This window comes from Protomyctophum bolini (genome assembly GCF_963924005.1).
Source record: "Protomyctophum bolini genome assembly, chromosome: 15".
NCBI lineage: Eukaryota > Metazoa > Chordata > Actinopteri > Myctophiformes > Myctophidae > Protomyctophum > Protomyctophum bolini.
This window is the reverse complement of record NC_137876.1, coordinates 20,821,252-20,847,230: the sequence shown is the minus strand read 5'-3', so window position 1 is coordinate 20,847,230 and position 25,979 is coordinate 20,821,252. Positions and strand designations below refer to the sequence as shown.

Sequence of the window (25,979 nt, the reverse complement as noted above, 5' to 3'; positions counted from 1 at the left end):
AATCACAAATGTTTATAAACAAATACCAAAATGTTTATAAACAAATCCCAAATCCCATGAGACTTGGTCCTACCCCCCCGACCATGAGACTTACTACAGGTCAACTGGTAGTGGTCCTACCCCCCCCATGAGACTTACAAATCCCAAATGTTTATAAACAAATCCCAAATGTTTGTAAACAAATCCCAAATGTTTATAAACAAATCCCAAAATGTTTATAAACAAATCACAAATGTTTATAAACAAATCACAAATGTTTATAAACAAATACCAAAATGTTTATAAACAAATCCCAAATCCCTTGGTCCTACCCCCCCGACCATCAGTGCCGGTTCTAGGCCTTTTGAGGCCCTAGGCAACATATTATACAGAGGCCCCCCCCTCCTGCTTTGCCACGCCAGATAAAAATTGTAAATTTGCCATGAAAATGCTTCAATCTGGTGCACTTTGAGATCAAAATTAAGAAGCTAGGTGGGGGCCACATGTGGCCAGTAGCCCATGTAAGGGATACATGAAAAATAATCTTCTCCCTGTGACGAGGCCCCCTCAGTGGTTGAGGCCCTAGGCGACCGCCTAGTTCGCCTATGCCTAGAACCGGCCCTGGTGATGACCCAATATCCATCTGGTGTTGGAACCGGTACCAACGTTGCAAAGGCTGACAACAACATCCCTTATTGACTCCCAGATTATTTATGGCCGTTTTTTAATGGTTGTAAAACAAAGAGTGAATTCTTCCTTTGCTCGCGTCTGTTGTGGGACTTGCATGGTTTGGCGAGCTAGGCTCGAAACGGGGAGAGGATGACATTGTGTGTACATGTGCGGTATTATACCGTTGCTGTCGGGAGGAAACCTCTTAACTCCATTTTTGAGGTTTTTGATTTCTTTGCATAAATCGGTGCTATTGAACAGCCTTTGTGCCAGTGTGTTTCGAAAATATTGAACCAATGGAAAGTAGGAAAAAAAGCCCCGCCTTGGACAAAACCTCTTAACTCCATTGGACCCTCAAACTGTCTGCTGAACAAAGCAACTAACTCCACCACCTTTCCCTCTCTCATGGAATTAATTGGCAATAAATAAAGTCACAACACCACCAAGTTTGATGAGGCAGTGTTGCTTTGTTTTCAAAATATTCGGTTTTCTTAATTTCCTGAAAAATTACCATTTTGGAGTTAGGTGGTTTCTTCCCGACAAATGGAGAACAACAATGATGGCATCCAGTCTCAGATAGAAGTGTTTGAAAGTGTGGCGCCGCTCTTAAAATAGCAGATCTACAAGCTCATAGCTCTATATGAACTTGTAGGTCTGCTATTTTTGAATAATCGTGAAAATGTGCCTCAAATCTTTGAATAGATATTATTACAGAGTGAACATTTTAACTCAAATCTTCACTTCTGGGGAGGTCCCTGGAACTACATATTTTCAGATAGGGGTCCTGCGGCCAAATAGAGATAATTCCGGGGGTCCATGACATGGAAAAGGTTGAGCAACACTGACATAGAAACATAGATTTTTCAGAAAACTGTTATAATTTAGAAGCCTCATTTTTCCTAAATGGGGTTAATTAGAGGAGGGGAGAACATGCCCAGTGCGTGAGCAGACGGCAACACATCCGATATGAGACGACGCATGCCGGCGATGCACGGTGTAAAATGTTCAGCAGTGTACCGTCTTCAACGTGTTCGCTAAAACAACAGGTTTTAACCGCAGCAGGTAGTGGAGGTGAAGGGTCGTCCGTTATCCCCCGAGAGTCTGGACAATCGATGAAGGGGATCAATAAGAACTGGAATGGAATCCATGACAGGGTGACAGGCCAATATGCCTCTATATGGCAGAATAATGGGCTACAGGTCACAAAGCACTCGCACTCTACTGTTCATTGTTTTTAGATTGCTTATGGTTTAACCCGGCGGTTCTCAACCTGTGGGTCGGGACTAGCTTTGGTCGTAGCGCGGCACTGAGTGCCGTGCTACGAGCTTGTAGAGTAGATCATGGGTTTTCTCAGAAAACCGAAGACATTTTGTAGAATCGAGTTCGGGTCGAAATGGGTTTAAGTTTCTATGTTGGTGGTGCTCAACCTTTTTCATGCCAAGGACCCCTAGAATTATCTGTATTTGGCCACGAAAATATGTTGTTCCAGGTACCCTCCCAGAAGCAAAGATTAGAGTAAAAAAAAAATCGCTCTGAAATTTGGACACTCAGGCATGAAGAAAGCATGAGTTCAAGTCCGTTGCTCTCCCCTTGTCCCCCATATATGGGGACTAGGTTGGTGGAGGGTGTGTAGAGCCCAGGATCACATTAGATGATTTGACACAGGGGTGAAAAATGGGTTACAAAATCGTGGGATAAAAAATATAAGGCATTGGCACCATTTGGTATTTTCACAGTGTTTGGTACTGTATGACTCGGGGCGGGGATTGAAGTTGAACCCGGACATCTCTGAGACAGTCTGAGTCTATCGCAAAGTTGGGGACCAACACAGATGTCATCAATGTGTCTGATTGGCGTAGCGTAGAACATTAGCTCCATGCTAATCAGACAAACTGACACGCCTGCGTTGGTCCCCAACGTGGCAGGTGCAGGACTGCATCCGAAACTCGTGAATAGGTGCAGTAGTAATGCAGCATTAAAGGAGAATTCCTGAAACTAAAGGGCTTTCTTACCTTTCTTTGTAGTCGTTACGTCCCCACCAAAGAGGTCCAGGTGTTATTTTGTGCAAAAGCTCCTTATTGGCTATTTCCCCTATCATAAGCCCTAAATGAATTGCATTGAATGGGGTGTTGTGCTAATTCACTTATTTCCATGGCTTTTTTTGTATATATCCTCTATATCTCTCTCTCTCATAATGTAAATAATATCCCAAGCGGCACACTTTACTACTTATTTCGATGGAAATAAGCGAATTAGCACAACACCCCATAGCCCCATTCAATTCAATGCAATTCATTGAGGGCTTATGGTATGGTTTTTGCACTTTGGTGGGGACGTAACGACTACAAAGAAAGGTATGAAAGCCTTCGAGCATGGAATTCTCCTTTAATATCAAATGCCCCATTTTGAACACATGTGATTCAACCTCTCTCTCTCTCTCTCTCTCTCTCTCTCCATCTTGTCAACAGCCCCGGAAGCTCTGCCTGCTCAGCGGCGAAGCTTCCCACTGCAAGAGTGCCTTCCACCAAACTCAGGTGTTCTCTGTCCATGGACTTCAGCAGCTTACAAGGTTAAGAGAGAAGGGAGATGTTCTAGAATTGTAATGTGTTGTAACCTGTCTCACTTCAAACGCAGGCCCTCATTCCTACACATTCTCTCTCTCTCTCTCTCTAGGCTTTTCCAAGAAGGACAAAGCCTCGCCCGAAGTGGGCGTCGTTGGCCAGAGAGTCTCCTACTCCAACGGACGGACGCAGGCCGACGACGAGGACGCTACGACCGCGCCCACTGAGCCGCCGGTCAGACCCACCTGCCGCGAGCCAATCAGAGCTCTGAGGCCTGCCAAAGGTCAGTCAGTCAGTGTCCAAAGTGTACACAAAAAAACAAACAATATATATACGTTTCTTGTAAGGAGCGAGATCTTTCAAAAAAATAAAGTGCCATGAGCTTGTATGCCTGCTATCTTTGAATAGCCAAAACGTATAAAATAACGGTTAAAGTCACAATCGCAAAAAATGACGCTTTCCAGGTTTTTATGGGTTAACGATCGATCAATCAATTGTGCTCCGGCTTGGATCAATAGAACAAACATTGTTTACCTTTAAGTTCCTAATTTTCTGTATCGCAATGAAAACACAAGAGGTTCAAGGTTTTTAAAGAAAATCATGACTCTTTTAGCTTATAGTTCAGTGTCTTACCGTTACGTTATCAATAAAGTCTTGTCCCAGTTGCAATATAAACACTGGCGGCCAGCAGGCTGGTAATGGCTGGCGTAGTGTAATAATCTATCAATAATCTAATGCATTCATGCCAATGCCTCCTGTGTCCACCAGGGTGTCAGAGCTACAGCAACAGGAGTTCACCGGTCACAGACATGATGCCTGACGGAGTGGTGGGAAAGGGTCAGTCATTGTTGTTCACTCATCTACTCAGCGTCTGGGTCACAGCTGCGTTTGAACGCAGACAGACTGCTGTGTTCTTTTCTTGGTCATAGCTGCGTTTGAACGCAGACAGACTGCCATGTGTTCTGTTCTGGGTCATAGCTGCGTTTGAACGCAGACAGACTGCTATGTTCTGTTCTGGGTCATAGCTGCGTTTGAACGCAGACAGACTACTATGTTCTGTTCTGGGTCATAGCTGCGTTTGAACGCAGACAGACTACTATGTTCTGTTCTGGGTCATAGCTGCGTTTGAACGCAGACAGACTGCCATGTGTTCTGTACTAGGTCATAGCTGCGTTTGAACGCAGACAGACTGCCATGTGTTCTGTTCTGGGTCATAGCTGCGTTTGAACGCAGACAGACTGCTATGTTCTGTTCTGGGTCATAGCTGCGTTTGAACGCAGACAGACTGCTGTGTTCTGTTCTGGGTCATAGCTGCATTTGAACGCAGACAGACTACTATGTTCTGTTCTGGGTCATAGCTGCGTTTGAACGCAGACAGACTGCCATGTGTTCTGTTCTGGGTCATAGCTGCGTTTGAACGCAGACAGACTGCTATGTTCTGTTCTGGGTCATAGCTGCGTTTGAACGCAGACAGACTACTATGTTCTGTTCTGGGTCATAGCTGCGTTTGAACGCAGACAGACTGCTGTGTTCTGTTCTGGGTCATAGCTGCGTTTGAACGCAGACAGACTGCCATGTGTTCTGTTCTGGGTCATAGCTGCGTTTGAACGCAGACAGACTGCTATGTTCTGTTCTGGGTCATAGCTGCGTTTGAACGCAGACAGACTACTATGTTCTGTTCTGGGTCATAGCTGCGTTTGAACGCAGACAGACTACTATGTTCTGTTCTGGGTCATAGCTGCGTTTGAACGCAGACAGACTGCCATGTGTTCTGTACTAGGTCATAGCTGCGTTTGAACGCAGACAGACTGCCATGTGTTCTGTTCTGGGTCATAGCTGCGTTTGAACGCAGACAGACTGCTATGTTCTGTTCTGGGTCATAGCTGCGTTTGAACGCAGACAGACTGCTGTGTTCTGTTCTGGGTCATAGCTGCATTTGAACGCAGACAGACTACTATGTTCTGTTCTGGGTCATAGCTGCGTTTGAACGCAGACAGACTGCCATGTGTTCTGTTCTGGGTCATAGCTGCGTTTGAACGCAGACAGACTGCTATGTTCTGTTCTGGGTCATAGCTGCGTTTGAACGCAGACAGACTACTATGTTCTGTTCTGGGTCATAGCTGCGTTTGAACGCAGACAGACTGCTGTGTTCTGTTCTGGGTCATAGCTGCGTTTGAACGCAGACAGACTGCTGTGTTCTGTTCTGGGTCATAGCTGCGTTTGAACGCAGACAGACTGCTGTGTTCTGTTCTGGGTCATAGCTGCGTTTGAACGCAGACAGACTGCTGTGTTCTGTTCTGGGTCATAGCTGCGTTTGAACGCAGACAGACTGCTGTGTTCTGTTCTGGGTCATAGCTGCATTTGAACGCAGACAGACTGCTGTGTTCTGTTCTGGGTCATAGCTGCGTTTGAACGCAGACAGACTGCTGTGTTCTGTTCTGGGTCATAGCTGCGTTTGAACGCAGACAGACTGCTGTGTTCTGTTCTAGGTCATAGCTGCGTTTGAACACAGACAGACTGCTGTGTTCTGTTCTAGGTCATAGCTGCGTTTGAACGCAGGCTCCCATGAGGATTATGAAAACTATTCGTCCCTGGTTACAACCATGTCTGAATGCACAAATCAGATCTGATCACTTGCAAATAAAACCGTCAGTACTAAAAGAACAGATTTGAGAAACCAAACACAATTGCCTGCCCTGCAGTCAGACCAAAGGCCAAAGGCCATTTCTGGTCTAAGAACCATTTCTGATGGGCCTTTCCTTCCAACAGTACTCCGGAACATGTGCAAAACAACACACACTTCTCACATTAGTTCTTGCATATAGCTTCAATTCAATCATTCAATTAGTGGGCATGAGTAAGTCACATCTGTCTAGCTGTCTGCGTCACCTCACCTGTCCGTCCTTTCCCCCCCCAGGCGTGTTTGGCTCGGCCGTGTTCTCCAGTCGCCAGGGAGTTGCTGAGATGATGCTTGAGCAGCAGGCCGACGGCGGTGGGGCCAGGTCCCCCAGCAGTCCCTTGAGGGCCGTCTACGGTCACGCCATGTCCGGCTGCCACCACGAAGCCGACGCCAACAGCTCGGCGCCGCACGAGGCTAAGGTACAGTGTGTCACTCTGTGGTACGCTGCGTGGACGACAGAAGAATATCACGCAGAGGTTCTACAACATGTTCATGACGAGGACACACAAAGTGACAATATATGTATTCGGACCTCCATTTTGAAAGGATGTTTGTGCCAGGGACACCCATGAGAGAAGATTGGTCAATGACTTCCAAACATTTGTGAAAAGAAGCAGCTTGGACTACTCGATGCATAGAAGGAAACATGAGGTCAGTCCGCTGCCCTCCCCAGGTTGGCAGAGGAAGTGTAGCGTCCCAGGATTACGTTAGATAATTGACACTGGGTGAAAAACATTTGTCAAAAACAATGTACAAGCTTATAACGTGTTGCATTGTGACACATTGTGAGCTTGTAGAACAGCCATTTTGGAATACCCTGCCAAGAAGACCTGGGGGTCCCTGGCTGTCCCAATGCTACGGAGAAACAATAGAACTATTGTGTTTTTAAATCGGTAGAATTTGAAAGTTTCTGCCAAGTGGAGGAAAACTAACACCCTGGTGTGTTTTCTGTGTGCAGGAGAGGGTCAGGGTTGCCAGGTGTGGTCGCGATAGCACACGGCCTCAGCGACTGGATTGGTCGGAGGTGCTTCAGGTGGAACACACGCGAGAGAGACAAACGGACGTCCAGACAGACGGACGACGGGTCAAACAGATGCTCTCCGAATGGCCCGCAGGTGACATCACGCCACCCGACAGCAGAGGTGAGAAAGATTTGCTTTTGGCCTATCCAGATCGGAATCGGATTATTCTGATTTATTTATTTATTTTAAGTCTGAACAGTCTGTCTGGTAAAGAATAAAGATGTCAAAGTCTGGAAAAGTCGGACACTGAAACCTGAATTATTCATCCGATGGCGTCGCTTGCTGAAAATGGCAGATGTACACAAGTCAAGCTCAATGTGTCGCGTAGTGAGTTTGTTACTGTATGTTGGGCTATAAGCTCACTGGAATGGTTTTGAGAATTCACCCCAAAAACGGGGATGCCCGGGGCTAATGTGGTCCACTACAAATACGTCTCCGTCGGATGTAAACCTCATACATGTCCAAAACTGTTACTTTTCAGGATTTAAAAAAAAAAGGAAAAACTCTAAACGCATCATTTCACGTAAAATACGGAGATGAAAGATTCCTGCCCGACGGCAGCGATATATATATATATATATATATATATATATATATATATATATATATCGCAACAACTAAAATGACAGAGAGGGGCTCCCAGCTTGAAAGGTATAACAAACAGCCTATAGGTGTATAAGTAACGGGTCTAATGTGGTCTCACGTGACTTTTGTTGGTTTTTTTTCCCCTGTCGTCATAGATCTGCAACTGAACGGCAGCACGTTGACCTCCACCAAGGTGGACTCTCCGCCCGACGAGACCCCCTCCTCGGCCCCCAGCCCCTCGGTACCCCATAGCCCTGCAGGCAGGAGCTCCTCCAGCCACCAGCCCAGTCCCCCTACGGTGCCTCCCTCCAACGCCAGGACGCTGCCCCGCGCCCGCCGGTCGCCCCGCCTCGGTGGGACGCGGCCCTCCCTCTCCCACAGCTCAGGTCAGCAGCAGCCGGTGTTGATCTCGTCTGCTATTATGACGACGATAAATGTTCGTCGACTACTTTATTTTTTTTCACCGATGAAAACTATACGCTACGATGACTAAAAACAACCATGACCACCGTAAATAACCCATTTAGGCCTGACCTCGAATTTTTTAATAATTCTTCAAAATCCTCCAGTTTTCTGAAATAAATATTTTCACGATTTTTCAAAAATAGCAGACCTACAAGCTTGTAGATCTGCTATTTTCCAATAGCTAAATTATAACATAATGTTTAAAACACCAAAAGGGGTTCCCGCCCCAAAATGGGATAAATATCCTGACAAATTTTGTAAAAAATAGACTTTAGACAAGTCATTTTATGACTTTGGCTCAGCTCGGGTGTTGCGCTCTGAAAATAGCCGGTCTACAAATCCCCCAAGCAGTGTGTGCTTGTAGAAATGCTGAAGTTGGCCAGAGAGTCTCCTACTCTGAAGTTAGCTTGTAGATCGGCTATTTTCAGCATGCAATACACATGGATAAACCGGTCCCTTAACCACATGGGGTGGCAGCGGCTCAGGGGTAGAGTGACCGAATGGAAACCGCAAGGTTCCCAGTTCGAACCTCCTTGAGCAAGACTCTGAACCCCTAATTGCTCCCGATGTGCAGGTTGGGGTGCCTTGCATGGTTTCCCCCGGCATCGGTGTATGAATGTGTGTGTGAATGAGTGAATGAATGCAATGCACAATCTCTGTAAAGCACATTGGATAAAGGCGCTATATAAATGCACCATTTACCATATTGACCACACCCTGAACCCTAGCATCTCCAGTCTGGGCCTACCATATAGACCTAGGTGGGACTCCATTCAACGAAGTCATTCTATGTGGAGTTTTAAGTGGCCGACACAAGGCCGCGCGCTTCATTAATTGGCCCGTCAAACCCGGCAGAGCACGGCCGAACAACATGCTCTCAGAACAACTAATGGGCCACTGCGCTCTCCTTTTGACGGGCTACTATTAAAATGCCTCCGCCCACGCCATGCACTGCTTGCTGTCAGGAGACGTAACGTGAAACTGTGTGTGTGTGTGTGTGTGTGTGTGTGTGTGTGCGTGCGCTGCGTGCGTGTGTGTCGACTGTGCGTGCGTGCGTACGTGTCTGCGCGTGCGGCCGTGCAGACGAGCTGTCCCCAGGTACTCCCAGCCAGACGAGAGATGTGACAGAATCTTCGGAGCTACGGCCCTTCTCTGATCCCGAGCTGGCTCTGACGCAGAGCTTCAAACTCCTCAGCTCAGAAGACTGGTAAGCACGAGCACACACACACACACACATGTGGATTTTAAAGCGTTGGATTTTTTAAAGCTGCACTTGGAACGTATTTTAAGCACACATCTATACAGTGATTAACTTGGAGGTGGTCTCTCTAGTCTTCCATTGACCCTGGTGTCTGAGTAGGACACCTACTGGTGAACAAGCAGTACTGCTGCCTGACGTTGAATAAAACAAAATAAAGAGTCTTCTGAAAGAATATAATTATGTTCAAAGATTTGTGCCGCATTTTCACGAAAAAAAAAAAAAAAAAAGCATATATATACATATTTTAAAGCAAACATTTGTAACTCAAAACTTTGGCGGCCAGATACATCTACTTGCACGTACTCTCCTAACGGGCTGGGGGCGTCACCTGTCAGCGGGGACTGTTGGGCACAAACCACTGATTTTAACAGGATTTAGAAGACATTTTGTAGAATCGGCTTCAGGTCCAACTGGGTTAAAATGGCAAATGAATGAACCTGCGTTATGAACACGTGGCCAGTGATATCTGTTGTGATGTCTGTTGTGATGTCTGTTGTGTTGTTGTCGTTGTTGTGAATGCAGGGAGGATAAGATTCGAGGTCTGAACGTCCTGCGCAGCCTGACACAGAACCATTCAGACACCGTGCTCAACAAGCTCCACGATGTGTGTCTGATTCTCATTCAAGAGGTACACGCACACACACGCACACGCACACACAATTCAATTTGATTCAATTTGACTAAAGTGTCAAATCACAACAAGTTGTCTCAAGACACTTTACAACCAACAAAGATCCACCCCAAGCAAGCAATATTGCGACAATGGCAACGTCAAGCAGAACCCGACTCTAGGGTGGGCGTGAAGAGGCCTGGTCCACGGTCACACTTCTGACGGGCTCCGTGAAGAGGCCTGGTCCACGGTCACACTTCTGACGGGCTCCGTGAAGAGGCCTGGTCCACGGTCACACTTCTGACGGGCTCCGTGAAGAGGCCTGGTCCACACGGTCACACTTCTGACGGGCTCCGTGAAGAGGCCTGGTCCACGGTCACACTTCTGACGGGCTCCGTGAAGAGGCCTGGTCCACACGGTCACACTTCTGACGGGCTCCGTGGAGGGGCCTGGTCCACGGTCACACTTCTGACGGGCTCCGTGAAGAGGCCTGGTCCACGGTCACACTTCTGACGGGCTCCGTGAAGAGGCCTGGTCCACACGGTCACACTTCTGACGGGCTCCGTGAAGAGGCCTGGTCCACGGTCACACTTCTGACGGGCTCCGTGAAGAGGCCTGGTCCACGGTCACACTTCTGACGGGCTCCGTGGAGGGGCCTGGTCCACACGGTCACACTTCTGACGGGCTCCGTGAAGAGGCCTGGTCCACGGTCACACTTCTGACGGGCTCCGTGGAGGGGCCTGGTCCACACGGTCACACTTCTGACGGGCTCCGTGAAGAGGCCTGGTCCACGGTCACACTTCTGACGGGCTCCGTGAAGAGGCCTGGTCCACGGTCACACTTCTGACGGGCTCCGTGAAGAGGCCTGGTCCACGGTCACACTTCTGACGGGCTCCGTGAAGAGGCCTGGTCCACACGGTCACACTTCTGACGGGCTCCGTGAAGAGGCCTGGTCCACGGTCACACTTCTGACGGGCTCCGTGAAGAGGCCTGGTCCACACGGTCACACTTCTGACGGGCTCTGTGAAGAGGCCTGGTCCACGGTCACACTTCTGACGGGCTCCGTGAAGAGGCCTGGTCCACGGTCACACTTCTGACGGGCTCCGTGAAGAGGCCTGGTCCACGGTCACACTTCTGACGGGCTCCGTGAAGAGGCCTGGTCCACGGTCACACTTCTGACGGGCTCCGTGAAGAGGCCTGGTCCACGGTCACACTTCTGACGGGCTCCGTGAAGAGGCCTGGTCCACGGTCACACTTCTGACGGGCTCCGTGAAGAGGCCTGGTCCACACGGTCACACTTCTGACGTTCTCCGTGAAGAGGCCTGGTCCACACGGTCACACTTCTGACGGGCTCCGTGAAGAGGCCTGGTCCACGGTCACACTTCTGACGGGCTCCGTGAAGAGGCCTGGTCCACACGGTCACACTTCTGACGGGCTCCGTGAAGAGGCCTGGTCCACGTCTGTCACACAAATAATAATAATAATAACACTCATCTTTGACTTTCTCTGACAACAACCTCCTATAACATAAGCCTTGGGGTTAAAGTTGTCCTATAAAGACAACCCTGAAAACAAACACCCTTGCTGCATCCTTCGGTCCTCCTCGCTGTGTCTTCCAGATCAGGAACCTGCGTTCGGGCGTGTCCCGGGTGGCGGTGGTGACGCTGGGCGACCTGTACCTCCACCTGCAGAGGAACATGGACCAGGAGCTGGAGGCCACGGCCCGGGCCCTGCTGCAGAAGGCCGGGGAGACCAACGCCTTCATCCGCCAGCACACGGACGCCGCGCTGGAGCGCATGGTGCAGCACTGCACCCCCATCCGCTGCATCTACGCCCTGATGGCGGGAGGACTCGGGTCAGTCAGGACTCCCTTTCGGTTCAGTTTCCACTTGAAAAACACACACACACAATCTGTGCCACTGTCGAGGCATCTCGTCATTCATCCGTTATAGGACGTCGCACTTGCTTTCCGCGGTGCGACGTCGTTGAAATGATTCCGCTCCGTCCGCATGCGTCACAAGCGCGATCTTTAGCAGCGTTTTTATCCTCGGAATTGAGGCTCAGATTGAGGCGATGGGAGGCGATTTAAAGACGTATCACCGCGACCTCCCGATTATGACATTAGCACTTCTGACAAAGATTTGGTCAGGTTCACAGGGGCGAATCACTGGGCCCTAAAAAATAAAAATCGGGCTTAAAATGTCCCGTTCATTTTGTTGTCAAATGGGGAACCACAGTGCCGGAAGTCAATGGTGGCATCAAAAGAGTTCAACATTTCTTCCCGTTTCATTAAAAACAATCTCTCTCTTCATCCTCAAGTTAATTCAATTTCTATTCAATTGGCATGAGAAAACGTGCTCAGGTTCAACATTGCCAAAGCAAGTGTCAAAAAGTAGTAAAACCAGTTTAAGAAAATGGGGCAAATATACACAGTACAGTCATACATACAGTATATACAGTTGGAGGGGGTACAGCACTGTGATAAACAGAGCTATGTCACATTGTGTCATTAATATATACACATGCATTGCAAGGCTCTGTTCACTGAGTAGTCAAGGCTTTCCTTAGGTTTGAGTCCTTCATCATGCTCGGGTATTCTGTCAAATGTAAATTCTCTATGTAGGGCTAGAACGCATTTTGCGGTTTACCCATGACCCTAGATTATTATTTCTATGTATTTCATGGTGTTGTCCTAGGCTGTCGCCCTGGCTTTACTCTAAATCACTCTGGATTTAGTGGATTTAGTGGATTAGCATCTGCTAAATGCCTAAATTATAAATGTGCGTTTGTGTGTATAGAAATCTGAACGCGGGGGTCCGGAAGTGCACGGCTCAACATCTGGCCACCCTGGTGGAGAAGGTTGGCACTGCCCGCCTCCTCTCTGGAGGGAAAGATCTCACAGACAGAATTGTGCCCGCCGTGGCCAGGCTGGCTCAGGACTCCTCACAGGAAGCAAGGTACCGTCGTGTAGTCACCGATCTGCTTTTTATAAAACTATTATTATTCCCAACTTTGGACAGTATAATCCGATTTGATAATCATAAAACATTTATATGAATACTTGGTACACCGATTTTACCTGGATTCAGAGTGCATAGCGACACGCTTTGATCTCGCCAAAAGGCGGTTGTCTCTATGGGCCATGGGTTCCAAACAGAACATTGCTCCTATGGCTGGAACTATCCCATTGAGATAGAATGAGCATCCCGTTGTTACAATGGGAGTCAACGCTAGTGTCGTCCACTCTCTTACTATATTACCCTGAATGGATTGAAGCAGTAATCTGGTTAGTAAAAGTGTTGCGTAAACAGTGTTATCTGATTACCAAAATCAGGGTAACGTCTAAAAAGGCCAAATTAGAAAATTTTTATGTTGCTATACTGTAGCCTGCCCTTCATACATAGCAACAAGAACCCACAAATGGGTTCCCGTCTTGAAGGGTAAAACCTCAAAAAGGGGCTTCTCGTCCTAAACAAAACCTGATTAAGACTGCTTTATTTTCATTATTTCCCCACAATATTTACATTTATTTGGCCATGTAAATACTAAATGTGTGCATGTGTATATAGCTGTTCTTGAGGTTTCTTTTTCAAGCATTATACACAAGAACATTTATTTGGACATTTAATCAAATAAGTGTATTGTAAATGTTTTCTCTCCTAAGGTACTTTGGTCGGCGGATGCTCTTGTTCCTCTCGTCACACCGAGACTTCGATAAGATCCTGGAGAAAAACGTCCCCGCTAAGGACCTGCCGACTGTCCGAGACATCCTTCTCACTCTCAAGACAAAGGTTTGTCGGTTGTGGGTCCGTTCGGTTGGGCAGGAGGTGTCGTCCTCCCGGTGGGGGCTCCTCACTGGCATGTGAGTCAGTGGGATACAACAGCAGTGACAACACAGAACTGTGTGTGTGTGTGTGTGTGTGGGGCCATCTTGCCAGCAAGATGGCCCCACACACACACAGTTCAACAGCCCTGCGTACCACCCGTTTTGAATTTGCACACAATAAAGGTCCTATCTAATTGTATTAAACGACGTCAAACTCGCCAACATTGCAGCTGTGCGTGAAGCTTGAATTATCCTCTTTCAATCTGTGAGGTTTTTGTTTCATAAGAATCCACCATAGACATGCTACGCTACTTCCTGTCAAGACATTATGTGCAGGTAATCGTTTCCTAAAAGTGTCAGAGTTTGGGTGTGCTCGTTGGATGTGACTCAGCAGCCCCTGCGTACCACCCGTTTTGAATTTGCACACAATGCAGGAGGCAGCAGGAGTCGCTTTGCTAAAAACGAGTGCGCTTCCAAAACTCCAATACTTAAAACATCACCTGGGAGGAATTCATATAACAAGTGCACAGTGGATCTTTATGAAACAAACACTTTGCAGATAGAAAGAGGATAATTCAATCTTTTCGCACGGCTGCAATGTTGGCGAGTTTGACGTTGTTGACACCTAGTTAGCAGCACCTCGCTGGCAAGATGGCCGCGGCCTGGATATCGTCAGCAGGACCAACTATAAGGACTATAAGGACAGGTCTTCACGTAGAAACGTGTGTTTTTCAGGGTCTTGGTGAAATGCCCCAGGATGCCCCAACCAGTGGGAGGCGCTCTCTCCCAGGCAGTGGTACGGTCAGGGCCTCGTCCCTCACCAGAGAACCAGTCAACAGGTGGGTGGCAACATTCGCACATCCAGGGTCCCTTTTAAGACCTTTTAATGCCTAAAAAACGAAATACGACCAAACTGTACTATGGAAACTGGTCAAATATTGGCCTAAAAAAAAGTAAGAAAATAGCTGGGCGTTGTGAGCTCGCAGAATAGATTGTCTATTTTCACAATATCTATCTGTGGAACCTCTGCGTTTAGGATTTAGAAAGACATTCTTTTGAATCGGCCTCAGGTCTTAATGGGTTAATAATTCATTAAAAACATTTTTTTATAAAGAATTTCATTTTCCATAAATTCCATATATATATTTTTTTTTTAGTTTGCTTGTAGAAAGATAAGTCTATTTTTCACTAGTTTGGGTCACCGGGGAAGACATAACATTTGTCTTTTTGGGTCTTCAAGCTAAAACGTTTGGGAACCGCACTGCTTCTACAATACGTCCTCCATCATTAAAACCCATTTCGGGCGGGAACCCCTTTTGGTGTCATGTTATGCTTTAGCTATTGAAAAATAGCAGATCTACAAGCTCATAGCGCGCCACCGAGTGGCGCGCTACGAGCTTGTAGGTCTGCTGTTTTTGAAAAATCGAAGAACGACTGGACTGACATAGAGACACAGCTTTTTCAGAAAACTGTCAGGATGTAGAGGACATTTTTAGAATCTGCAGGTCACAACATCTCAGATGCATAACGTTAACACTTGGCCCGTCCTGCAGGGCAGGGACGTGCACACATAAGACATCAAAGCCCTTTTGCCCGTCTGTAAAACAATTAACTGCCCTTTCCAGACCACCAACGCAGCATTCATGGTTTACGGTGAACAGTATTTGGCGCTGAACAAATTTGTCTAGAAATCCATGTCGTTATACAGCGCATCTCCACTAGCTATACAGAGCGCTGGGGTTGCGCCCCGAGAATTGCTGATATATGCGACGCGTTGTGAGCTTGTAGATCCGCTATTCTTGTCCAAAAGTGCCCTCTTAGCGGGACTCCAGCCCCTGCTTCTCCTGTTGCAGGGAGTCCGGGCGGCAGTACAGCTGCAGAGCCGTGCATCACAACATCTCGGACAAGACGGAGTACATCAAGCAGATCTCAGGTCTGCTGGCTTCCAAGGACTTCCGGGAGCGAATGAGAGGCATCGACCAGCTGGTGGCGGACTGCCAGCACAACGCCAACATGGTCATCAACAGCATATTCCCGGTGAGTTAACTCCATGAAACGACGTTTCATACCGCTACTGCCATGGGTTACTGCTAGACCTGAGGACGACTCGACAAATGCCTTCTAAACAGTTTTCTGTGTCAGTGGTTCTCAAACATTTTCATGTCAAGGACGCCCAAAATATATATGTAATTGGCCGCCGCCCCCCCCCCCCCCCCCCCCCATCTGAAAATATGTTGTTCCAGGCAGCCCCCAGAAGCAAAGATTTGAGTAAAAAATGTGCGCCCTGAAAGAATATGTGTTCAAAGATTTGCGCCACATTTTCACGATTTTCCAAAAATAGCAGACCTACAAGCTCGTATAGCGCGGCACTCGGTGCCTCGCTATGAGCTTGTAGATCTGCTATTTTTCAATAGCTAAAGTATAACATAATGCTTAAAACACCAAAAGGGGTTCCCGCCCAGAATGGGTTAAGAACGGGCTACCCGATTACTAGAGCAATGCTTTTCAACCAGTGATGCGGGGACCGCCCCGTGGTCCTTGAGGGGGTTCCAGGTGGTCCCCAGCTAAGTGATGGGAGAGTTCGTAAACCAAATGGACCCTTATAGATCTTTAACTCTTGAGAGCGTTGTTGGATTATTGTTAAACATTTGCATTATTTAATTTACAAGATGTCTGCACAATCATAGAATTGTTATTTTTGATCAACTCTCCATCATTTAGGCTGGGGACCACCTGGAACCATCTCAAGGACCACTGGTTGAGAACCCCTGGCCTATGGGGTTTTCAAGAGAAAAACATTATCTGTGACCCAGGGGGATAGCGCCCTCTAGTGATGACAAGTCATGATGGCAAGCCAATAGAATAGTTACTGAACCAGCTCTGGGAGGAAGACCAGTTCAGGTTTCCCAGCTAGAAAGTCCCTGTGTCATTAAAACTTTTAATGTGGTTAATTAACCCATTTAGACCTGAGGTCGATTCTACAAATGTCTTCTAAATCATGACGGTTTTCTTAAAAAAAAAAAAACTATGTTTCTATATCAGTGGTTCTCAAACTATTTCATGTCAAGGAGCCCCAGGATGATATGTAATTGGCCGCGGACCCTCCATCTCAAAATATGTTGTTCCAGGGACCCCCCCCCAGAAGCAAATATTTCGAGTTAAATACATTCGCTCTGAAAGAATATATATATTCAAAGATTTGCGCCTGCATTTTCACGATCGTGAGTGCCGCGCGCTATGAGCTTGTAGATCTGCTATTTCCCCCCCCCCCCCGATAGCTAAAGCATAACGTGATCCTTAAAACACGTCAAAAAGAGGAGACTGCACCTCCGTCCTTACCTGTGTTTATGTGCTCTCTCTCCCTCTCTCTCTCTCCGCCTGTGCTTCGTCAAGGTGTTCGATGCCTTCAAAGCCAGACTGCTGGAGTCCAACAGTAAGGTCAACCTGCACGCCCTCCGGTCCCTGCAGAAGATCATCGTCCTGATGAAAGACAACCTGTCGCCCGTGGTCAACATCCTGGTCCCGGCCGTCGTGGACAATCACCTCAACTCCAAGAGCGTCGCCATCTGCGCCGCGGCCAACGGGGCCCTCGACGCACTTCTCCTCCACCTCGGTATGCGAGCTCACATAATAACACAGTACAGAAACCTCCCTGTCTCGCATGTTTCAACCTTTTGTTATTTTGCGCATACGTCTATATGCCCTACGTCAGTGCTTTTTCAGCCCCTTTTGCACATCAAGGTCCATTATTTAAGCCATGGACAGACCACCATTTTGATGAGATTTAGCCTCTCCAAAGCAATTCCATGCTGTATTGATGTGGCACCATGGGAGAGATTGCAGGCAAACTAACGATTCTTCTACATTTTCTAACTGTGCAGACGTCTTGAAGATTAACTAATGCAGAGGCTTAACAATAATTTAACTTGTCTTTAACTCTTGAGAGAGTAAAATGAAACCAAATGGACCCTTGAATTTCATTTTACACTCGAGAGTTAAAGATCTACAAAAAGGTCCATTTGGTTACCAAGTCTCCTCCATTTAGCTGGGGACCACCTGGACCTCAAGGTGGTTGAAAACCACTGCCCTACGTCATCCTACAAGAGTGCCGCACAAAAGCAGTGAAAATAGCAGATCTACAAGCTCGCTTCGCGTTGCGATGCAAGCTTGTAGATCTTCTATGTTCACTTACCTTAATATACAGCAACGATTTACTTATCATCAGGCGGAAAGTGAGCTTTGTGACGATGACGATGGGTCTTCCATTGTGTTTCCACTCCAGATAACATCCTGCTGCTGCAGCCGTTCTGCACCAAGTCCCAGTTCCTCAGTGGCAAGGCTAAGGTGGACCTGGTTCACAAGGTGGCAGGTAATGAATCACAAAATGAAACCGACTCGTCCCCTCGACATTTCCACTGTGGAAACTATTGGCGGTTCATGAGAGCGTACTGCTGTCTCATATCAAATGTATTCAAGCATTGTCGTGTGTCTGTCCCATGTGGACCTGTTCTCACGAGAGTCTTACAGAGAATGATACCATACCACCATGATAATAGATACCTAGATGCTCCTCACGCCTTCTGTGTGTTCACAGGTGTGAGACAATCACACTCCCCTGTAGGAGTGTCTACTCTCAATGATTGTCTGTGACCTGTTTGGCAGAGTCTCTCATCCACTATAAAACCAAGACAACAAATGTTCGTCGACTACCTTTTTTTACTCCACTGAAACTAAGCTATGAATATGATATACATCAACAATTCCGTCAACAAATAAAAGAATAGCCGAAAGACGAGTGTTGAGCTCTGAAAATAGCAGATATGCAAGCTGTAAAACCAGTCATTGCGGCGCCATTAAGGCCTGCCGACATGCATTGAGGAAGAAGACAATATCAACTATAGATTTAGTTGGCGATGAACTAAACTAAATTTAAACCTGCCGTCAAATCAATCAACAGTGGTTTGGCACAATGTTGTGACTCTGCCTTCTCTCTCTCTCTCTCTCTCTCTCTCTCTCTCCCCGTCCAGATCTGGTGACGGAGCTCTACCCGCGCAAGCCCCAGATGGTGGTGCAGAAAGTGCTGCCCCTGCTGTGGCACCTCCTGGGCACCACCTCGGGCCACAGTGGCGGCGGCACCGTGCACGGGCGCGCCGGCGGCAGCGTGCGCGGCGGCGGGGCCACGGCCGACCTGTGCCGCGCCCTCCACGCCCAGATGGGGCCCGGCCTGGCCGAGGCCGGCGCCCTGCAGCCCGCCAACGTCCAGAAGGCTCTCAACGACGTCCTGAGAGCCGCCGGCGGCGCCTCCAGGCAGCAGCGCCAGGCGGAGAGGAGCGCCGACGCTAACGAGCTTACTTGAAGACGTGGACGATGGAGAGAGAGAGAGAGAGAGAGAGAGAGAGACGTTCTTGTATTTCTAAACAGTGCCTGCACTTTTGTATAATCGTTTAAAAAAAAAAAAGAGAGAGAGAACCAGACTCCGGGGGACCTGGCAAAGCTTGCATACAAAGCTCTCTTCTGCCGGAGCGCATCACCGACCCTAAACCTACCTATTATGTTCCCAGTTGTCCCACTAGGGTCCCTCCCATGTTCCCAGTTCAATAACACACATTAACCGTCCTATTGTGTTGCTGCCAGTCTGCTAGCCTAAATGGGCATATATCATTGTCAAGTACAACGGTATGTGAAGTGACCTATTTCCGGTGGTTTTGAAAGTGTGATCAAGGAATCCACACAGTGTTCTCCCCCAAGAGGGTTCCAAATGGACCCTTACAGGTCTGTAACTCTTTGAAATGAAAAGAACGTTTGAGAGACACTGACCTATTCGCTGCACCATGGCTTGCCAACTCGGGACAATGCACTTGTTGACTCGTTGGCGGGTCATTCGAGTGCTCCCTACAAGCGCCCAAGGCCTTTTATTTAATGTCAGCGTGCAGGCCCTGCCTCGTTGACAAAATCATGTAAAATCACTGCGATGTGGGGCATGGTTTGACCGTGGGAATGTGGGACACTTTTTTTTTTTTTTGTTCCCACATTGGACCCGGGAAAGTGTAAACGTACTGTAGGCATACCCCCCTTTTCTGCATGTAATCCCTCGACTTATCTCCTTCCTGCCTTCCCTGCCTCTCGCTTGCCGTCTCTTTCTAAACAACACACACATATCTGATCTCATAAAGAATCATGAACTCTTAACTCTCCTCTGGTACTCACAGGAAGACAATAGGCTCACACAGACACTCAACCACCTGCTCTCTTTGCACTTTGAAAAGGTAGCTCGTTACCAAACGAGAGGCGTCAGGTGTTTTACAATGGACGTATCAGCCCGTGATTGTCGTTTGCTGTCGTTTCTTGTTTTGTGTGTAAGAATCAAAAACGTCACGTACTGTACTGTAGTCGACAAGTCGAGACACCACATTGCGGAATGTAACATTGAAGTGCACAAAAAAGGAAATCGGAAATTGCAGGGCCTGAAAAAAAGATGTATATATTTTTTGCCGTTTTAATTCAAATATATTTCCGAGATGTGGCGTACCGCCGCCCGTACACGGTCGTTTTGAAGATTTGTGAATTTTGTCTCGGTGACTTGAGGATATTACTTTTGTACAGCTCCAATGTAACGATTTTAAATGCACAGTATTACCCCCGATCTGTAATCGTATGCCGTACGATAACTAGAGTATATAAATTATCTATTGTGTCAATGTTATGCTTTTGAGGTTCCATTGTCTGAAATATGGTGTGCTTAATCGGCACCGTCCTTTTTCTGCACGACCAAATTGTACTGACGGGGGGGGATAAAAAAAATGACGTTTATATTTTTAAGGAGATATCTATGTGTACACCGATGCCTAAATCAATGTTGGAGAAATAATAATGCTTGGTGGAGATAACAGAAAAACAATTTAGCTTTACACACTAACGCAGCGGTTCCCAAACTGGGGGTCGGTCGGGGACCCCCCAAGTATGTTTTTGTGCAACACAATGTTGGCTGTTGCACATTAAGCTAATGCGTAATGTGCAACATTGTGTTCTCGCTCAACAGTGAGACAAACCAACGTACAGCATAAGCGTACGCAGGGTATAGGTTTCTGTCGAATATTATTGTCCAAGAAAGAGGCAAACGGGATAACGGACCAATATTCTCGGCTATTTTCCACGATATTTAAGTGCTTATCGGGGTGGGTCGGGGCCGGGGGTCACGGCCTGAAAGGTTTGGGAACCCTTGCAGTAATGGTTGATTCAGAAAACAACCAAGCCCCAGCGCTGGGCTTTCTGTTTCAGTATATCTAGTGCCAGTCTTCAAGTAGCTTTTTCCACTATTCTGTTGTTAAATTATAATGAACTTGTTGGTGAACAAGAGGGAAGACAAATTGATATATATATATAAAGTGTTTTATTTCCTTAAAACTGGACCCGGTTGTCTCATTGAAATGATAATGGTTACAGGGTAAAGGATTCTGACCCCAGATATTTCATGAAGCCCCCCCCCCCACCCACCCACCCACACACACACACCTCTCAATGACTATACTAGTACTATATTTTGAGGTTCAAAATGTTTCTTTTATTTATATATATATATATATATACACGCAAAAGATATTTAACCCAACATTATGGGTTGTCTCAGCAGTGTCATTTAAATACATGGGGCTGTATTTTGCGTGTCTTAAGTACCAGGTCTTATTACTTAACTTAAGACCTGGAGGCGTGGTCAATGCTCTTTGGCCACTCAGAATAGCCAAATGCAGTGTCATTTTAGATTAAAAAAAAAAAAATCTATTACATAAGATCACAAGCTTGTAGATGTGCAATTTTAGACAATTTGTGAGAACCACAGATTTATTTTTTTAGAAGTCTTGGTCAGGTCTTGATGGGTTAGGTCAGTGATACTCAACCTCAGGCCCGCGGGCCACATCAGGCCCGCGGGCCCATTATGACTGGCCCACCAATGAAAATCTAAAAAAAAAGAAGAAAAGAAAATCTGGAAAATGAAATAAAAATAAATAAATCTGAATGAAGTTATCTTTAATTACATTATTATAAGTAATACTATTAGAGTTGTACTATTACTCGAACGAAAATAAAAGCTTGGGGGGGGGGGGGGGGGGGGGGAGATGCAATGCTTGATTGATTGATTGATTGAAATCTTTATTAACAGTTTGCAGAATTACAGTACATTTCAAGCACAAACTCAATACAAAGACTGTTAACTGTGAGTGGACGACCCAATTAAGCCTTACACTTGTTTACAACAGGGTCCACATTGTTCAATTCATCAAAACATTTAGAGACAAACAAATAGACACTTCTATGTAGTTAAAGAACAGAACAGGAATTCATCATATAGGAAGCGAAAAGGGAAAAAAAGTATATATACAGTGAGGGGAACAGGGGGATAAAAGAGAAGAAAACGAAAGACAGAGTGTAGGGCGCCTGCACACAACACCATGCGTTGATGCCATGTGTGCATATGTGCAGGCACCCAACACCACGTCCATACAAAAACATAGTACAATCCATAGTACAAAGACAGAGTGTAGGGCGCCTGCACACAACACCATGCGTTGATGCCATGTGTGCATATGTGCAGGCACCCAACACCACGTCCATACAAAAACATAGTACAATCCAGATACAAATTCAGCTTTTACAGGGGCCAGTTTCGAATTGCAGCCATCCGTAGGTGCCCTTTGAGAGCAGTTTTGAAGGAGCCAAGGGATTCACATGTCTTAATGACTGTTGGTAGGGCGTTCCACATTTTGGTCGCATAGGAGCGAAAAGAATTTAGTCCCTTGTTTGTGCCGAATCTGGGTTGTACATGGTTTGTTGCACTCCCTCTGGTGTTGTGGGTGTGGACTTCGTTTACATTAAGGAAGTATTTAGACAGGTACATGGGTATCTTGGTGGTGTATCTAATCTTGTGGACCAGACCCATTGCAAGATGCTGTACTCTGTCGTCGACCCTAAGCCATCCCAGCCTGTCAAAGTGGGCAGGGGTGAGGTGGGTTCGGGGGGTGAGGCCAAGTAGGAGCCTGACCAGTTTGTTTTGGGAGGTCTGGAGCCTTGTTTTAAAGGAGAACTGACACGCCCCTCGGGAGCTAATAACTGCTATCAAACAATGCTATCATGATTCTGACGTCAGGGTGGCGAAAGCTTTCCCCAACGACTTCTATGCGGGCTCGCCGGGCTTGGTGGCCGTGGTAGCATAGCAACTTATGCTACTATTTTGGTGTCACATTTAGCTTGAATACTGGGTGAAAGTCTCATTCAAAAAATTAATTTTTCGCAACATTGTTCAGGTGAACTGTGTGTTTATGCTTGTTCATTGTAATAATCAATATCGCTATGATTATTTTATTTATCGCCGCGTCGCTCCGCATGACAACATACAGTCTAGCCCGTCTCAGATGCAGGCTGCACACACACGGACGGACGGACGGACGGACACACACACACACACACACACACACACACACGCAATGGCACGGAATCTGCCTCGGGCGTCTGTAGCTCTCTTCCCCGCTGTCATGCACTATAGCCGTGTGTGTGTGTGCGTACACACATGCCCAGTTCAATGCGGGGACCTGACCAGAGACTATACGTCCGTCCGTCCGTCCGTGTGTGTGCAGCCTGCATCTGAGACGGGCTAGACTGTATGTTGTCATGCGGAGCGACGCGGCGATAAATAAAATAATCATAGCGATATTGATTATTACAATGAACAAGCATAAACACACAGTTCACCTGAACAATGTTGCGAAAAATTAATTTTTTGAATGAGACTTTCACCCAGTATTCAAGCTAAATGTGACACCAAAATAGTAGCATAAGTTGCTATGCTGTGTGTGTACACACATGCCCAGTCCCCCGTAGAGGCTCATGATCTCGTCCGCAAGACTATGCCTCGGCATAGCGATATTTATTATTACAATGAATACAAACATAAACACACTATAGTTCACTTGAACAATGTTGTGGTAACTAACTACGGTATTACAGAGTGAGAGCGAGGGTGTACATGTCAGCCTGCGGCTGAGAGGGGAAAAGAACAGTAGTCGCGCTGCTCTCACAGCGGCCAGACAACAGCAGACCGTCCGTAGTCGCGACTGTCGCGCTGCGGGGCTGAGAGGTCTCAGAGCGGGCAGACAGGGGTGTTGGCGACCGGGGGAACATGGGACTCCAGTCCAAAATTTGCGCTTGTGCTGCAGTTCCCCTAAAAAACCCCACGCCAACCTCAATTGCATTCAAACTAAGCATTTCTGGCGAAAAAATAATTTTTTTCAATTACATTTATAGCCAATATGACGCTAAATGTACCGTCAAAAACGCTAGCCTGACCTATAGCCACTTGTTGCTAGCGCCGTAGCCCCGTTTCAAACTGTTTCAAACTGTTTTCAGTCAGACCACGTGATGTGCTGTACCACCCATATTAATTTCGGGGCATGTCAGCGGACCTTTAAGGGCCTTTGAGGTGCTGTGGTACCAGGAGGTGGATGCATAGTCAAAGAAACCTTGAACAAGGGCTCCTGTTAAGGTCTTCAAGGTGTTTTTGTCGACCAGTGAGGAGATCCTGTAGAGGAATCTTGTTCTTTGATTGACTTTTTTGATTACGTTGGTGGCCATCTTATCACCGGAAAGATTGGCCTCCAGGATGGAACCTAGGTAGGTAATTTGATCCTTCCGTGTGATAATATCATCACCAACTCAACTCAATGCAAATGAAAGACATATACTGTGTATCCCTATTCCCTGACATAATTTTATAGAATTCTATTTTATTTGAATGATGAAACCCAGCTGCCATTAATAGTTGGAAATGGAAATGGAAATTGCGGAAATTGTAATTGCGGAAATGGTGGAAATGGAAATTGCGGAAATGCGGAAATCGAAATTGCGGAAATGGTGGAAATGGAAATTGCGGAAATGGAAATTGAGGAAATTGCGGAAATGGTAATTGCGGAAATTGCTCTTCACTTATAGCTATCTATTTTCAGGTAGATTGTTTTATTTTACTCAGTCAGCCATATCACTACTAATTTTTTTTCATGAAAAAGGTCATAGCTGGGTAATCTATTTTCAGGCAAATTGTGTTTATTGTATTTTAATAATGTCGTAATTTTATCTACTGGCCCCTTGCCATTTTTGTAATGTGGCCCACAGGTAAATCTATTTGAGTATCCCTGGGTTAGGTTATGGACACATTTATGTCGAGGTTGAATTATATCTTTATATGCCTATATATATGTAACTTAAAGCAAGGCAGGAGAGATGTTACAGCAAGCAAACCTTTACACTACAGGCCTATTCATACTCCACTTTTAGGTGATAAGGTAGTTAGTAAAAACAGAAAGATGCGTTTGGGTTAGCAGTGTGTTGCTTATCACACCGCGGCATGACGTCGTCATGTTGTGGTTTTCCCAGTTAGGTGCAGTTGGTTGCAGTAGACATACCAGTCCGACAACACCTTCGCTCCAGACATGCGAGGCTGGTTAGGCCTCGAGTCGTACACACATATGTATGGAAGTCACGTGGTTTGACCAAACAGTTGTGTGATGGGGGGGGGCAATCAAGCACAAGTGTTTGGTCAAACCACGTGAGATACATTGGAAAAGCATTGGGGCGGCCATGAAACACAGGCAGAGCACAGCACAGTTGTTCTTTATGTGTGCACGAAGCCTCACAACTAACCTGTGGGCAGGTCAAAACTCACCCGTGGCTCCCGACGTGCGTGGCAGGTTAAAACTAACCTGTGGCTTCCCTGTGAGGTTAGGGTGTCGATCTAATGCCTGTCGGTTTGTTAAAGGTATATTCAGTGATTTCACTTAATTCAAATATCACCCATGACCGCGGCGGTCACCTTATCACCTAAAACTGGAGTATGAATAGGCCTTGAAGTAACACCAGTGAGTGTCACTGTAGTGGCCGCTGGTCCAGGAGACATGAGGTAGGCTGCTAATAAAGCACATGACATACATTACAATCTGCTATCCAGTGGTGGAAAATAACTAAATACATTTACTTAAGTACTGTACTTAAATGTGATATTCTTTGGTTATAACCAAAAAGCTTTTATTTTTTAAAGGTTAAATCACTATATATTCTGATAGTAATCATTGTTTGTTCAGTAACAGGAGTCTCCATGTCTATCAAATACATTTCCAGGTAGGTGACAACATTTCAGACAATCAGGATCGGGAGTCTATGAGCATACTTTTTTATAGTGTTCCAGTTCCAATTGTGTCTGCTCATTTCTGTGTGTCATCACTTACAATTCCACTTGTTTAATCTGTCACAATATAGCTATATTTAACACTAATATTA

At 46.5% G+C, this 25,979-nt stretch overlaps 1 protein-coding gene across 2 annotated transcripts in view; it reads left to right on the top strand.

Annotated features, from left to right (window-relative positions):
• Positions 1-21,056, top strand: part of togaram1 (TOG array regulator of axonemal microtubules 1) — a 34,979-nt gene extending 13,923 nt beyond the window's left edge. For both annotated transcript variants that reach the window (XM_080784739.1, XM_080784738.1), the window contains 16 exons: positions 3,117-3,217; positions 3,322-3,492; positions 3,978-4,046; positions 6,127-6,308; positions 6,848-7,031; positions 7,652-7,882; positions 9,045-9,168; positions 9,745-9,850; positions 11,452-11,687; positions 12,631-12,789; positions 13,497-13,623; positions 14,394-14,497; positions 15,512-15,695; positions 17,052-17,271; positions 17,941-18,027; positions 18,686-21,056. In XM_080784739.1, the coding sequence (XP_080640865.1) occupies positions 3,117-3,217; positions 3,322-3,492; positions 3,978-4,046; positions 6,127-6,308; positions 6,848-7,031; positions 7,652-7,882; positions 9,045-9,168; positions 9,745-9,850; positions 11,452-11,687; positions 12,631-12,789; positions 13,497-13,623; positions 14,394-14,497; positions 15,512-15,695; positions 17,052-17,271; positions 17,941-18,027; positions 18,686-19,014 (2,614 nt within the window). In that variant the 3' untranslated portion in view covers positions 19,015-21,056. The remainder of the gene's footprint in view (positions 1-3,116; positions 3,218-3,321; positions 3,493-3,977; positions 4,047-6,126; positions 6,309-6,847; positions 7,032-7,651; positions 7,883-9,044; positions 9,169-9,744; positions 9,851-11,451; positions 11,688-12,630; positions 12,790-13,496; positions 13,624-14,393; positions 14,498-15,511; positions 15,696-17,051; positions 17,272-17,940; positions 18,028-18,685) is intronic.
• Positions 21,057-25,979: the final 4,923 nt, after the last annotated feature.